Source organism: Buteo buteo, chromosome 21 (assembly GCF_964188355.1).
Source record: "Buteo buteo chromosome 21, bButBut1.hap1.1, whole genome shotgun sequence".
NCBI lineage: Eukaryota > Metazoa > Chordata > Aves > Accipitriformes > Accipitridae > Buteo > Buteo buteo.
Genome location: NC_134191.1, coordinates 25,538,840 through 25,555,229, shown reverse-complemented (window position 1 = coordinate 25,555,229; position 16,390 = coordinate 25,538,840). Strand labels below are relative to the sequence as shown.

The 16,390-nt window shown below is 45.8% G+C and overlaps 2 protein-coding genes across 4 annotated transcripts in view; both read left to right on the top strand.

Moving 5' to 3' along the window:
* The window catches only part of SUSD3 (sushi domain containing 3), a 35,124-nt gene extending 33,761 nt beyond the window's left edge, over window positions 1-1,363 (top strand). For all 3 annotated transcript variants that reach the window (XM_075052734.1, XM_075052732.1, XM_075052733.1), the window contains exon 5: window positions 681-1,363. In XM_075052734.1, coding sequence (XP_074908835.1) covers window positions 681-894 — 214 coding nt within the window. In that variant the 3' untranslated portion in view covers window positions 895-1,363. The remainder of the gene's footprint in view (window positions 1-680) is intronic.
* An 11,221-nt stretch (window positions 1,364-12,584) lies between these two features.
* CARD19 (caspase recruitment domain family member 19) overlaps window positions 12,585-16,390 on the top strand; it is a 51,086-nt gene continuing 47,280 nt past the window's right edge. Inside the window, exon 1 of the mRNA XM_075053568.1 lies at window positions 12,585-12,780. Coding sequence (XP_074909669.1) covers window positions 12,774-12,780 — 7 coding nt within the window. The 5' untranslated portion in view covers window positions 12,585-12,773. The remainder of the gene's footprint in view (window positions 12,781-16,390) is intronic.

The window sequence follows — 16,390 nt, the reverse complement described above, 5'->3', positions numbered from 1 at the left end:
TTATTTGCTGCCTGGGTCAGTAAACTGTGCTGGCTTACCCCACAGCTGGGAAAATCCTCCTTTCCCGGTGTGAAAAGGTGGGGTGCAGGATGGATCGGTGACCGCCAGCACTGCATACGCACACAGCTGGCAAATACAGAGTCCCAGCCTGCGGTCCCTTCTGGGAGGGCCAGGCAGTAGCCAAGTTGGGCAGTTCACGGGCTAGCACAAGCCACGACACGACTGCGCTGCAGTGGCATCGCTGGCAGCTCTGCAAATAATACCTCAGATCCCACGGAGCACAACTGGCTCTTGTGCTCCCAACAGTGCTCTGCTAACCAAGCAAGGACTTTCCTTCTGCAACGGTCTCAGCATTCAAGTGTTCTTAGTAATACTCTCCAGATAGCGCAGCATTAAATTGAAGCTGGGGACTCATTTGATGGAAAACAAACAAGTAACATCTGCCCCAACCTCAAATAAAACCAACCTCACAAGTCTTTTCAAGGTCTGCATCAGCTTTTACAGAGACACAATTATTTGCCCCACTGCTGCCAACTGGTTTCCATGCTAGGAGAAGTGTCCATATGTTAGAGCACAAGTTGTTTGCAAAATGCCTGATGTGCAAATAAAATGGATTAGGAAGTTCGGTATCCTCACCAGAGCAAATGAAACAGAAATAACATTTTCCTTCATGCTTACAGGTTCCAGGAGGAGTGGAGTCAGGACGTCATAGCTCCTGGGTGTTGCAAAGGCAACGATCATCTGCCTGTGTTAACCAAGAGCAGTAGTGCACCTGTGAGACACGCTGTACCAGGACACAACACTGCAGTACGGACAGTGAATTCAATACATGTCGTTGAAGTCTATGGACATAAAGATAGTTATAACAAACCGAGCTGTCAGATACCTGGATAGTTGATGGCTGAAATACAATTGCTCCTCTGGACCAAAATGAAATTTGCATAGAAATACGTGCCTTAAAGACAACATAGAAAGTTAATTATTCATATGAATTTGAAAGTTTTCTATATTCCAGGATGGTTATTTAACAGAAATGCTTCAAGGTCTGATACAAATAAAAAAAATGGACGTTGAGGCTGGCAGTCCATAGCCATTCTCTACGGCGTGCTATGTATTGTGACCATGGCAAAAGCATAATATCATTCTTCTGTACCTCTAGAGAGAAATGGTAGCCAGTTTGTATAGTTGCTTCATACAGAGTCACTGATGATAATTACACATGCGTTAAGATTGCAACCTTCTTTTAACCAGTGTTTTTTGTAAGCATTTCAGAATGACAAATCCCCCATATTTTTACACAGTAGTATGTTAGAACTACAATAAAATTTTGTTTTTAATTAAAAGCCCCTGTTGTTTTGTATCAGGAAGGCCTTTTTGTTTAATTCATCTGCTCCGCATTTAGAGACCATGTGAGACTGGGTGCAGTAGAGGCACATCTCCAGATCCACTAGCCTGTCGGAGAGGGGAGAACAGATGGAGGGATGCGCAGCCTTACTGTGGCCCACTTTGCCCTGCGAGGGAGCAAACCGTTGACCACCTAGAGCTGGCGTACGTGTTGCAGCGCAAGAGAGCAGCCAGTGTGCTGGGTTGCAGCTGGGGAAGGCGGCGCAGCCTTCCTGGAGCAGCGTGGCCCAGCTGATTGCTGCAGCAGTCCTGTAAGAGTGCTCCATATAAAGGGGTGATGTCATTTTTTGGAAACCTGCCTTCTTTTCCTGTTATTAATCTGTTTGCTGTGTGAGGAAACAAGGAGGGGGTGGGTCTTATTTTGTCCATTTTGAATAGTTAAGTAACTGATGTGGCTCTTACTCTGCTGTTTATATGCACGCACATGTATATCTTAGAGTTACAGTATAGTTATTTTTGTTCAAGTTGAAGCCTTATTTATTCTCCGGTCATCAGCTGTCTAATGGGTATTGTCACATTCCTGTCATCATGGAGATATGATCTTATAGCAAGCTCCAGTAACTGTTTTATTGTATATGCCGCTTGTTATGAATCAGGTATCCTCTTAAGACCTTCAGTTCTGAGGTTTTGGGTTTGAAATTCAAATTATTGTAGCTTGCTGGCAGGCCTAGAAATGCCCTGTTCATCCTGGCCATACTCACCAGAGATCAAAAACATGTGCTTGAACTTCAGCTATGTGGAAGTTGCAGCAAAGGAGCCTTTTTTGTTGTTCCTAATAAGCTCAGTTCTTCTATACATTACAGCCGGCTGCAGCCCTGCAATGCACTTCATAATATGTGCTGCAAAAAGGAGAATGGATATACTTCTCAACATTCATTCCAATTAAGTTCTCAATTCATTAAATTAATACTAGGTAATGTTTATCAGGACACATTTGTGCTGCAAACCATTTTGCCTGCAGTTTTTCGGTACCCTGCCAGACCCAGCCAGCTTCTGTACCCAGATGCACTCTTGCATCCCATGTGCAGTGTTTGCTTCTGGCTGTGTGTGGGGCTGGCACTGGCTCCGTTGCCTGTCCCACGCCGCCAGCCCGGCTGCAGCCGCGCCAGGCAGCTCGCAGGATCGCTGGCGATGTTTGGGAGGATGCAAAGGGGTCAGAAAGATTTTGAGAAAACGTGTTCTAAAGTCTTGGCGCAAGGCAGTCCTTAAGAGGGGCCAGCTGGAGGCCTTAGCAGGGTGCCCTCAAGTGGAAAAATGAGATGCAAGGATGTGAAATCTCTGCACAAAGCTGTGCACTCCAGCTGTCACAGCAGCAGCTCTTCCTCACTGCTGGTGTGGGGTTTTCTGGCAGGACAGCTGGGAATGGCTGGGCTTCATTCGCCGGAGGAAAGCACTCCCGGGTCCTGTTTGAGAGAGAAGGCTTGAATAGCGTCAGTGGTGAAAGTCCGCAGGTGGATGAGAATAAAATCAAAATGTGTGAAAGGAGCATAGAGACAAACAAAGGCTGGGAAAACCAGCCAAGCATCCAAGATGCTCCTGTACATATGGCTGGTACATTAAAATTAAATGCAAAGAAGTTAAAGACTTTCCACATAATAAAAGGTAAAACTGAATAAGAATTACTAGTGCTTGTGGGACAAATGATAGGACTAGGATCTTGGCATGGTAAATGATAGCTTGTTCCAAGTAGGACACATGAGAAGAAAGGTCTATACATTCTCTGAAGTTCAGCATGAGGTGAAATGCTCATTAATTAATGCCTGTGGTTGGAGAACGAAGGGCGAAGGAGCATGGAGCATGGGCTACTGGGCGTTCAGTGCTGTTTCTGCAGTTAGGAGGAGGAGCTGGGAGAAGAAGTTTACTTGGGGAACCTATCTTTAATACTGGGTGACTTTACTTGTCTCATTCTCTGCTGGAAGAGTGTACAACCATGAGGAGTTTGAATATATGTCTTGGTGACTGCTTTATTTCTGAAGGTGATGGGAAGTGGGGTGGCAGTTGCTTCTGACTATAGCAGGGAAAAACTTGTTAAAAATCAAAAGTGACATTTGGGTGAATGTGAAAATAAGTGACATTACATTTTTAAGAAAAAGAGGAAGAGCAGCAGAGTAAGGAAAATGGGCTTCAAAAAGGCAAATTTTGACATACTGAAATAACAAGTATAAAGGATCTATGCTGAAACAACCTGATAGATGGAGCGCAGGAGAGCTGGCATTCACTAGCAGAGACTGTTTAAAGGCATGCCAGACAAACCTGATGCAGAGGACAGCAAAAAGTCTGATACAGCTGCTTCAGGAACTCTGAGGACATGAAAATCAGAGTGGAAAAACTCAAAAAATGGAAATGTGGCAGATGACTGAGGAGCACCACAAAAAGAGGTGAGTGGAGCTGTTCAGAAAGGTAAGAGGTAATGTGAGTTACAGCAAGCAAGGGAAATGAAAGAAGAGAACACCACAGTGGAAGAAACAGAGTAAAACTACAGGTCAGGTATTGCTTGGGAAAAGCAAAAACAGACCAAGAGATGACAACCACTTAATGACTACTTTGGATCACGCATCATTGAAATGTTCACTGGTTAATGCAATTAATTTCAACACAGGACTGGGACTGCAGCCTAGAATAAAGCAAGAAAAAGATCACAATATTAAGATAAGTTTGATTCCATGATGAAATTCTTCCTAAAGCACTGAGGAATCAGCTAAGCAATCATTGATACGGCTTCAGGAAACTGTGAAGGGACAAGGGAGGTCTTAGATGATAGGAAAGGGCAAATTAACTTTAATAAGGGGCAAGTAGAAAATGTCAAGAAGTAGCAGAATGAAGGTGTGTCTCCGATATCGAGAAAGAGCGTAGGACAAATGATTAAACAATCAGTTTGCAAAGAAGGCACATCTCAACCTAGGATTAAACAGAGTTGTAGGCATGGGAGGGAACTGCTCTGTACTAGTAGTATCATGCCTGACTTTTCAAAAGCAGATAAGGTACATCTGTGAAGGGTGGCCCAGTTATGCTTCATCCTGCCTCTCTGCAGCTCTTCCGAATTTTCTTCCTCTTCCACATCTTTGTGATTATGTTAATTGGATTTCATGATTTAGCTCCCTGGCATTTTAATTTTATCACGTGACTTTAAAATGCGGTAATATGATTGCAAGTCACTGAGTGAAATAAATTCACTTCTTGGGATGTCTGGGGGAACACACGGTATGAGAAGGGAGCCCAGTTACCCTGTTCTACAGATGAGGCCAATCCGAGTAATGTTTGATGGGGGAAAGGAAAACCTTGAGATGGGAAGGACATTGATAGCCATGGGAAGCAACAGAGAACGTAGGTAAATTTACCATCTTTGTGCCAGAGCATTGGATTACTATCATTTATTTAGGCGTCTTAACACAAGAGGCAGCAAAGTTACAACAAGATAAGGAAACAACACCCATACTGTTTTTGTAAGATTTGTGGCTCGGTTCCTTCTGGGACTGTGCTTAGTTTATGATGGCTGCACCCCCTGGAGTTAGCTTTATTGCTCATGTAAACATTATTTATTGTCAGAAGAAAAATAAGTGCTGTGCAGGAAGGAGATGAAAGCAGCTGAGAATCTCAAATAGACATTTAAAATCTCGTATTTATTAAGTTAACCCTTAAATATTTGCCAGCCAGTAGTTTCAAATGGATTCAGGCTCCCACTTCTGCTACAGAAGACTTGCATTTCCTTGTATTTTTTATGGAGCTGATGGCTTGCACTTAAAGAACAAGTTAAAATGCTACAATCTACATAAACAAGCACAAGACAGCCCCCTTCTTGCATGGATGCTTATAAATTAATTGATGTACATTACAGTATGACAGGCTAATTCTTCACAGATTTAAAAACTGGCAACAGTGTTTATCAGAGCAATTGCTTATTTGCATTCCCTCACCCTGTATTTTAAAAATGTTTACCTAGAGCAGGTAACTCTGCTAAGGCTGTTGCACTCGTCTGTTGTTAAGCTTTGACTGCTTGCAGAAAACCAGAAGACAGTTTTTAAGATCCTATGCTAAATACTAAACAGGGAATGGTTTTGAAGCCAGCTTACTACTATTTGCTAGAGGGTATCTGATCCTTACTTCCTTTTAAATGAAAATTCATTCTTTGAGACAAAGGAAAGAATGCATTTGCCATGCTGGAAACCTGCAGTGCCTGAACCTGGGAAGTGCTGAGTGCTCTGCATGGGAACCCACTGAACCCTGTACCTGCAGCAGTAAGTCCTTACAGAAATACCTCCTGTGGGGAACACGTACTTGTATTTGTGGGATATCACAGCGTACAGTGTTGCCAGATCCTGTGATTTTTTGTCACAAGTCTCGTGATATTTTCTTAAGCCACAAATGGTAGAGTTGGATGAATATATGAAAATCACAGCTTCTATTTAAAAAGAAAAGTGTCTCACGCTTGAGTTTAAAGGGAGAAGTTTTGGTCCTGAAGTGTCAAACAACAGAAAAAACACACAAATCTCTTAAGTTTCTCTGATGGTAGTGACATGATGTGGGGGAGGCCTGGCTCATGCATGATTCATGAATACTTAAGCTATCAATGTATGTATGTATGACCTTGACATGTCTTGAATGAAAGGAAGCGACTACATTTTGATCTGGATGGAGCAATGAAGCTTGGGATGGACACTAGAGTATCTACCATAGAGTTAACATTGCTTTCATGGAGACTTCCACATGGATTTTTGGCCATGCAGGCTTTCTCCAGGACACCTGCCCCTTGGGTATTATCCTGGAAGTCTCTAAAGATGTTGTTTTCCTCAGCATGCTCTGCCACTGACAGTCTAACTTTCGGTTATGGGCTAGTATTGTTCAAAGTTTCCATGAGAAACCCAGAGAAGAGGCAGGACTGTGAAACTGATGGCATGTGACAACCTGCAGGAGGTGGCCGATACCACTGGTCTGAAACAGCATGGCATGGGAAAGCAGGAGTCCTCCACTTATACCAGACATCGGCTGTAAGAACAGGATATAAATGACTGATGATCAGGCAGAGATCTCTAACAATTTTGCTTCCAAAACATCCCAGTCATCAGTGATGTCTTGGAAGCAGAGTAACTAAATGAATCTGCTATAACTTATTGTCAGATGCAAATGGCTTTTGCAACTGTTTACTTTCTTTTAACAATGTGACGCAGCACAACTTTTTAATAACTTTAATTAAAGGGTAGATGTAATTGAATCTTCCGCTTGGAAGGACCAAGAAGAAAATTTGGCAACGTGCCAGCTGGTAGCTTTTGAGATGACTTACAATTGCACCCTTTCATAACATTGATAGCTCAGCATGAAGCTGTTGAACTGTGATACGTGTTTTATTTTGTTTAGGGATTTCTTAAGTGTTCTGTGGAAGTTTCAGGGAAGATCCACATAAATGCTACCTGATGACATCTGATACGGTTTACAAGTTATCTGCAGAATTTACACTACTTTAAATACCATAGTGCAGTGCTTCTTGTGCCCAGAAAAAACACCTGAGGCAAGAGTAGAAAGCAATGTCACAATGAGCACCTTGCAGATGGAGGACCTCCAGCCAGAGCTGAGACCTGCATGCTCCTCTGGCTTGCTTCATAAAGGTGGCTACACTTGAGTGCATCTATAGGCCTGTTTCATCTTCAGCACATTTAGTAACTGTTGAGAAGTTTAAGATCTTTTGGGGGGGGCAGTAGGGTAGGGTAACCCACAAATGATCAGAAGTCCAGAAAAGCTAGTGATATATGTTCAAAATATCCTTGGGACTTGTTTCCCCTCATCTTGGGCTTATTTCCCCACAAGAAACAGCTTGACAAGTCAGCCCACAGGCCAGATAACAACCTCCAACAGGGGTAAAGCAAGGTTCCTCTATGACATTTTAATAAACTCTTGCTATGGGGTGGAGCAGTACCTTTCAGATTTCAGGTGGTATTTTGAGCTACACCTCATAACACATGACTATGTAAAATCTGATCAACTCCTGTCCCCCTAAAAGTGATAACAAGGAACCTGATTTGTTTCTTCCTTCAGTAACCTGAGCAGGTGACCTTTTCTACTTATTTTTTAAGGACTATTATGAAGAGAGAGATTATTGAGAGAGCCCATGTTGAAAGGCTCTTGTATAATTATTCCACAACCAATAGCCATTTCTATTGTCACTGCACCCAGAACATATCAGCTGGTGGGAACACCGTGTAGTCCCCAGCGCCCTGCACATCAAGATGTTTCAAAAGCCAGTCTCCATTCCTAGTAGCTAACGCTAATGCAATGATGGAAACATGAAACTCCTCTGGCACAGCAGCAAGCGAGGCAGTGAAAGTTCATCTGGTGTAAAGCAGAGCAGAAGCAGCTTGTTCCCTGATGCTATACTTAAGCATGTGTGTATTCAGACTGCTCATGTATTTCAAGGTCAAGATCAAGGTCATGGAGTCTGCAGTGGCTTCTAATCCATGCCCAGATGCTGGCCTTTAATTCATAAATCCCTTGTGTTGCACATTAGCTGCATACCATCCTTTCTGTCCTTCCTGGCCCGTGGTGTCAGGTGAGGCACTGAGCTGGCAGGGTGATGATTTCCATGTGAGGACACCATAGACAAAGTGGCTTTGTTCTCTCCCTGGAGCTCTGCTGAATGTCAGTTGCTAAACCTGTCAGCTGTTTATTTATACACCTATTTTAAGGGGAGTATGCTCAAATGGCTTTATTTGCTTCCTGCCTTCAAAGAATTTCAATGTTTTGGGTTTTTTTAGAAAAAAAAATTAGTTGAGTATTTTTTCTCATGTGTATAATTTGATTTGTATTTTATAAGGGAGCAGATATTGAGCTAAGTGCACTTTTGAACATGTATGTGAAGCTGGCTGTTCATTATCCCATGTACAACCTAACAGCCAACACAGTAACTTCTACGATATTTTCAAGATGATTTATGATCAGCATACAAGGGCTTATTCTATATACTGACTTTTCCATTGTGCCAGGAACAAGAGGTACTCAAGTTTTCCATTATCTGCATCATCTTCTTGTTTTACTAACGCCACCAAAAATTTCAAGTATAGGGTGTCATACAGCAGAATCGAGGTGCATGTAATTCACTCATGTAATGAATACAAAAAGTTAAAACTGACCAGGGATTTCCAGACCTGTGGATGCTCCAGGCTGTGATTTCACCTGTCAATTCTGTTCACATCTAATACTTTGGCTTAGCTGGTCGGGAATAAAGAGCTGAGAGCTTGCGGCACAGCTTCTGCCTTTGTGTTTGGAGTCAGAATCATTTTTTTCGTCTCCTAACCAACAAAGAAATAAAAGGTGATTATACCAATAAAAATACTATGACTATATGAATAAGACTGGAAAATTACCCATTCTATATGCAAAGCAATCCTAGAAATTATTAGCACAAAAAAATATATAAACCCCATAACTCTGAGTAAACAAACATCTTAGTTTTCAGAGCTGATTACACGTCCCCTAAAATCAACAGCAAACTGCCGCTGGCTCCCAGGAGCGAAGGAGCAGCCCCACATTTGCACTGCTGGGGTCTGTGCTCCCAGCAGCCGTGACCCACAGACACCCGGGAGGTCTCAGCCGGCTGTACACAGCCGGACCGGCTCCTTCCCAGTGTACTTTCGCTTCTCCAGCTTGCCAGTGACCTCTGCTTGTCCAGGCAAGGAGGACAACACTCCAGCTGCCCCGCTGCTGCATGTGTACCGGGCACAGCACAAACCTGTGAAACCTATGGATGATGCTCTACAAGACATGTAAGTGCCTATTTTTAATGAGGAAATTGGGCAAAATGACCGGTCTGAAAAGTCCGAATCTGCAGGAACAAAAGTGCAGAGTCAGGAAGGGCAGCAGCTCTGACGGGAGTGGCCAGCCGGTTGCTGTCTTCCCTTTTTTTTTTCCCTTCTTAGAGTCTGTTTTTATAAATGATCAGCTAAAAGTTGCTGAAGGGAGCTTAGTGTGTAATTTGAGCTTTTAAGAAATATTTCATTGTATTTTCTTAAACACAAAGAAAGACTTTGTTAAAGGAACTGCCTGCACTGTCTGGATTTAATTTGCTCCTAAAGAGATCCAGTCCTCTTCAGCTGTGGGAAAATAAGAAACCAGATTGTGATTTAACAATTAACAGATAAAACAAGAAAACACTACATGCCGATGCTGCCAGGACAAGGGTAATATTTAGTAAATCAAATAATTCACTCAAATAAACAAATCAGCCAGTTTAGCAGGGGGGGGAAACAGCAATGGCTTTTGAGATTAGCTAACCAGGAAATACATCTGCTGTCCTTTAGACGCTAGGAAGTAAAACATTGTTGGGCTGGTCACTTAGCTTAGCCACTAAATTAGGAGATAGAAATCTGAAATGAACCACGGAGGTTCAGAAAGGAGTTGGGCTCTGCCGATGCGGCATGCTTGCCGTTGGCAGGAAGCGAGGGCTTTGCGCAGTGCCACTCGGTCTGGGAGCGGTTTGAAAATCGGTGTTATTCGCCTCAAAGAGCATAAGGGTTTTGCAGCACTATTTGTGTACGGCTCATTGCTGTTACTAGTACCAAGAGCGCGTGCCCTCCCTATCCGGCTGTGCTCTTTGAATGTCACAGATCATACCGTGGGAGGGGGTTCTGTGGCCCAGCTCCGGCCAAGTATGTGCCTCCCTGGGGACGTGCCCTGTGCATACGGACGGGTGTCCCTGTCTGCTGCCTCTGCCATGGCCGTGCGACTCCCCGAGGACCTGTCTTTCCAAGGCAAACCTAACAGTGATACAGCTGCAGAAGTCCTGCGTGCCATGGGCATGAGGAGGAGATATATTTAACCCTTGATTCTTGTTTCATTATCTGTGTCTGTAGGACAAAAATATCTCCAGGCAATGTGGCACTGTATGTGGCAGCACTCCTGAATGACTGATTTTCACTTCCATTTCACTCCCAGTGCTCAGAAACAGTCTGCTAAAAAGCATTTAAGATTTGGATTAGAGATTTCAGTCTATGTCACATTAAGATGACCAGGTTTTCAGTTTTGTGGTTTAGGTTCTGGTAGCAATTCCAGGGAAACTTTTTAGCAGAGCACAACATGCAGTGAATTCACAAGAGTATAAAATGGTCATAAAAACAAATCCTCAGCATGCCCATACTACCACTGTTTCTTAGTACTAGGCAACACCTCTTGCTGTAATATTTTAATATACATATGAAATAATCTTAAAAATATGATGAAAGGATTATAAAATGACAATTTCCTTTCCACAAGGTGCCTGTTTCTGTCACTACAATACATTGCCAAAAATCACTCTGATACAGGCATGATGAAGGTCTCCATGTGCAATAATAATAATAATAATTCAAAAAACTATATTCATGCTGTTCAGAAGATCCGGATTCCTGAGGGTAAATGGAATAAACTCAGGATGTTTATACTCTATTCTTCTTCCCAAGGACATGCACCATAAATGTCACAGCATTTGACAGCACTAAAAATATTTCAATGAGTTTTTTTTCCCATGTTCTTACACTTTCTAGATAAAGAAGCTGCTTTCATTTGTAGTTCAGAGGTATAGACCAACATTTTCAAGAGTAAACGTGGGGGTGCAGGTATCTCGTTTGTTAATGAAGATGCATATAATCGTGTGAGTTTCAGCAGTTCTCGCTGTGCTCACCAGGAAGGTCTCCGCGATGAGCTCCTCAGAGCCACGGCACAGAGAGCGCAGGGGTGTGCGATACGGTGCTGGGGTGGGACACCACTAGAAACTCCACCCTGGCAGGCAAGGCCAGGCACCAAAACCAAAGGCGAGAGTATCAGAGAAAGAAATTATCCGGAAGATAGCTTCAGGACTGTGTGGCTAACCCTGCTAGCTGGAATGCTGCCCCAGGACATGCTAGAAATGCCCCGGTACACCCCAAGCACAATCTCTGGGGTTGTGCTGGGTATGACACTTCCTCCGTGAGACCACCAAGTGGCAGCACTTGCAAACTTCCAGCAAATTATCTTTTTTCATCTTTTTTTAACTCCGGCTAGCTGGAGCTGTGTCTCATAAGAGGGTGTACAGCATGTATCCAAGCGCAAAGTCAAGTCCTCGCTAAATCCTTTCTTACCTCCCGCTTGGCAACTCGTGCCTACCCTGCAGGCTTCAGAAGTCCCGGCCTGTCAGTCGGCACATGCTGACTTCCAGCTTCAGTGCTACAAATTCCCAAGTCGCCACACCACTCCAAGCAAGGGCCCGTACCTTTTGTTATCTCTCTGTTTAACCAGTCCTGGTATATTGGTCTAGCTTTTACACGCTTGGGTTAAGATGGCACAGAGGCAAAACAGGGCAAATCTTTCAGGATCTTGTGGACTAGTGGCCATCCATGCGATGGTCATGTTTCCTGGGTAAGGGTGTGTCTTGCTGCCTGGGGACTTGCTACTTAAGCTGTTTCAGTAAGAGGCACCTGTGCGAGTGCAGTTGTGGGGTTGAAGCATTTTATGTACCAGTCTGGAGGCAGCTTTGCCTCCTGTGATTTTAATTTCTCCGGAAGATTTCTGTCCCTCTTCAACATAAACATTTTCTTCACGGTTTCAACACAAGTCATGATTACAAATCACCCTGTGCCTTTGCCATGCTAGAAATCTGCCTTTTCCAATGCATTATAGAACCACCAGATTTTGCAGTAAAAAAAAAGAAAAATCTGCAGTAATAAATAATATATCCCTTCCTTTATCGTGATTTGCAAAGCTAAGGTTCAGCCTTGCTCCTCTGCAGCATTGATACTTAGGAAGGCATATTGTCCTCCATACCTCGCTGGGTAATTAAATGCTGATGAAATTTTGCTCTAGCAGGAGCTTTTAGAATGCACAGATTTCCTTGTACTTCTTGCCTCATGAAGTTGATCTATCCCAGTTAATTAGATGCTCCACTGCAAGCTTTTCTGTGCTTGAGAGAAGTCGTCCCTGCTCCTTGGACTTGAATAACTACCTGGCAAATTTGCCTTCCGCATCAGCGCTGCATTTAAACAAACGTGCACAGCGCTGCAGCACGAGAAAAACCACAGGCTGCATGCGACCGTAACGACAAGGTACACGGGTCGTCTCTACCAGTTAAGTTGTTGTGGAACGACTGACTGTGCCCTGGACGGTCTCCGGCCCGCCAGCTGTGCAGGCCTCAATCGCCCCGTCCAGCGGCACCACCGCCCCGACTGACCGGCTGAGCGCAGCCGGCACAAGCGGCGGCCCCCGAACCCTCCGGGCTCTCAGGGCGACGGCAGAGCCGCCGCGAAGCGCCGCGGGCCCGCCCGCCGCCGCCGCCGGCGCCTCCTCCGGGCCCGGCAGGCGCCGCCCCGCCCGGCCCGGCCCCGCCGCCGCCCTCAGCAGGAAGGCCGGCAGCCCGCCGGCGGGCCGGGGCCGCCATGGCCGGTGAGTGCGGGGCGGGGAGAGCCGGGGGGGCGGCGGGGCGAGCCCGGGGGCTCGGCCGGCGGGGCCGCCTGCGGGCGGGAGGCGGTCGCTCTGCGGAGGCGGCGCCGCCGCTTCGCTCCGGGGGTCGGTGACTGGAGGCGGCGGGGCGGTGCCGCGCCCTTCGCGAGGGCGGGTGTTTTGGCGCGTTCGGCGCCCCGTACTCGGGCCGCCGTCGGCTGCGAGGGCGGCCGTGGCTGCCTGACGGCGGCTCGCCCGTGGGCCCCCGGGACGCCGCACCGGCCTCCGCGGGCGGTGGCGCTGCGTGCGTCCCGTCCCGCGTCCCCCCGGCCCTGGGGAGCGGGCGCCGCCCGGCCGTGCCGCTCGTGGCCTGGGCGCCGGTTCTGGGCAGCCTCCCGGCGGCGGGGGGGGCTGTCTTACAGGGGCGGGTCGGAGCCGGCGCCGGGGTTTGCGGCCCCAGCCAGGCCCGTGGCCGAACCGGGGCGCTTGCCTTGCCCCGCCGAGGGCGGCGGTGTGCCTGGACCGTGCCGTGCCCGCCTCCAGGCGTAGCCGGTGCCGGATTTCGCACCTCGGCACGCCGGGCCCGCGCTGCGTGCGGGTGAAGAGAGAGCCGCCGCTGCGGCCCAGCCTCCATCTTCTGCTTGTCAGGAGCGTGCCTCCGCAGCTGCGGGGCGCGCCGGCTCTCCGGCTACTGATGGCCGCCTTGTTTTAGCCGTTGTACGAAGCATCTCGGAGGACTGGGAGCATGTCACGAGTGCCACGCCCGAGTATTGGGAGCATTTTAATATTTTGCTCCCTGTTTTACCATTTTTTCCTCTTCTGTTTTTAAAAGATATCTCAGGTAAAGATGAGACGCTGAACTTGCTGTCAGAGGCTCTTGACTTCTGGTTACTAACTTGCCGGTAGCAGCAGCAGGTGGCAGTGGGTGAGGGCGGCACGTCGTCTTTCACCTCTGTATCGCCACTTCCAGCTCAGAGGAGCAGAGCAGTTGCTCTTCATCAGGGGTGCATTTGGTAACCAGTGCAATCTGATCATCTCAGACTGTTTCTCTGTAGCTGGATCCCTTCTTAAATCCTCAGCAGACCTTTCTTGGGCTCTTGAAAGGGAAAAGCCAAAACCTAAATTAGCATTAAGCTAACATTTTGTTGAGAGACTTTTTCAGCTCTTTGCTGAGGTGCTTCAGCAGGGCGTTTGTATGGAAGCGTACAAATGGCAGGTCACGTGCCTTCAGGCTTTGACTGTCAGCTTGCCTTTACGAAGTTTATGAAAATCACCAGGGAGTTTTACAGGAAGTTGTCACCTGTGTTTGCGCTGCACAGCAGCAGATACCATTGAGTTTTTTGGAATGGATGTATACAGATTATGTGTGTTGTTACAGAGAATGTCAGAGGCATGTGGTGGGTTTTGTGTCTGTTGTATTTAAATTTATCTGCTTGGGATGATCCTGTCTGTTTGCTTGGTAAATTGAAGGAGGCTTTTAAGGGAAAAACAAACAGAAGATGAAACCATAATAAAGATGCAGTGGTGTCAGAGATGGTGTCAAGAGTCCTTACGTAAATATTGGTGGAGTTATTAATTGGAAAGGTCTACCTGCCTGACTTAAGGCAGTTAGCAGCATTTATGCTCTTGGGGCCCAAGCGTGGATGAGGGTGCTTACATGTCACAGCCACAATGAGGAGAGGCTGATCGCAGCTTACAGATTTGAAATGCAGCTGTAATTATTTATTTACTGTGATAAACATGAGGTGGCAATGCAGACCCCAGCCTAAGGTGGCAGGTCCCTAGGGCCATGTGGTTTTATCCAGAAGGGCAGCGCAAGTAGATCATAGAGGAGCATATGCAGGGGACTGCGAGAGACAATATCGCATTTGACATTCCTTGTACAGAAAACAACGTGGGGTCTTTTATGGTAAGAATAATTAAGCAGAATCAAAATTACAAAGGGGTTTTTAACAGCTGTTCTAACCTGAAGGTTAGGTTTTGTGTTATCAGTGTGTTGTGCCAGTGGCTAGTACCACCTTTCAGGGAACAGACACCTTACCACAGGCATATGGAGCAAGAGTGCCAACGCCACAGTGCTTGTCTGATGTCCTGGCTGCTGCCAGGGTCTGGCATGCTGGTGCCTAGGTCAGGAGTTGTCTCTGAAAAGCTCTCGGTGAACACACTCTGCTGTTAAATTAGGAAGAGCTTTGGGACGGGTGGCTGTGTCGCCCTTGACATTTTTTCTGCAGGAGTGTAGAAGACAGTCTGGCATGTAACGATCACATACGATCAGATTTTTGATGAGCCTTGTTACTTCCAAGAGCAGAGTATATTTCAACAGCCTTAAAATGCCAGCACTTAGTATAATGGCTGGGTCATTCTGCAGCTATTGCCAAAAACCTAATTGCCCATTTGGAAGGAAGAACAGAGATGTGTCATTTTATGAAGGGTTGCAATGGGGGAGATTTTTACCTGCAGGTGAAAAATGATGAGTGTGTTGCTTTGTTACTGTCATTTGCTGCTTGTGCATTTATCATCACTGTTTTTATGTATTTTATTCTCTGTTTGAGGAGCTGCTGGCTACAAACAGCCAGTAATCTCTTGGTTTTCTCTGATATCTCTTAATTATACATGTACTTCCTTTCCTTCTGTGTGTGCGGTTAGGTGCAGGCTGTGTATGTTAGCATGGCATGCATATGCTGTATGCCAGAGGCCTTTTGTACTTTGACTAAGAAAAAAGCAGTTGTGTATGATGTGTAATGGGCTTATAGTAATTATAAGTCAATAAAGTGAATCATGTTTTCTTCTCAACTGTCAAAAAACAGTTCCTGGGTTTCCTGTCTGTCTCTTTGACAAGTTTACATTTCCTCTCAGTAAGGAAAATACCGACCTTTTTTTAAGCAAACTTTAGGTCAGCTTCAGTGATGTGGTATCCAGTCTTAGCTGTATTTGCTGCCTCTTTTCAGTGAGGCTGAGCTCAGTACACTGCCACCCCTCCAGCTACATCGAAGCCTGCAGACTCCCCCACCGCAGCTGCGTGCTTGAGCAAACCTGCAGCTGGGTCCAAAGCCTGTGGACAGGATTAAGCCCAGTTAGATTAATGTTCTGGTGGAGGAGAACGTGTAAGTGCCGTAACATCACATTACAAATTCGGAGTTAGATGCAATCCTTGTGCAGTCTGAGGGCATTAAAATGCCTGACAATGCCATGCCTATGCTGTAAGCTGTGATTAATTGACCTGGTCTCCTGATTTTGCTGCTCTGAACTTTCTAGGCAAGTACTGGCTAATGGCATGACTGTCCTCTTAATGCTGGGGTGACTCCTGCTTAAAACCAGAATCTTAGCAAGAAGATTTTAAATTTTCCTTGCAATAATTGTCATCTCTTTGAGGCAGGAGATAAAAGGTGGATAGGCAAAATATCCCAAACAGCTGCTCCCTAAATTCTTGAGACCTTGACAGCACATCAGTAGGTTGCTGCCGTTGCGAGGTTACCTGGTTTGGGGTTTCTGTTACTTGAAAATGTAAATAATGGGCATGTTCAATACTATGTTCAATGCTGCTTGTGGACAGTGATTATAAAACCTCTTAGTACGGACATGTTTGTACACCCATAACTGGGCTGTGACTGGC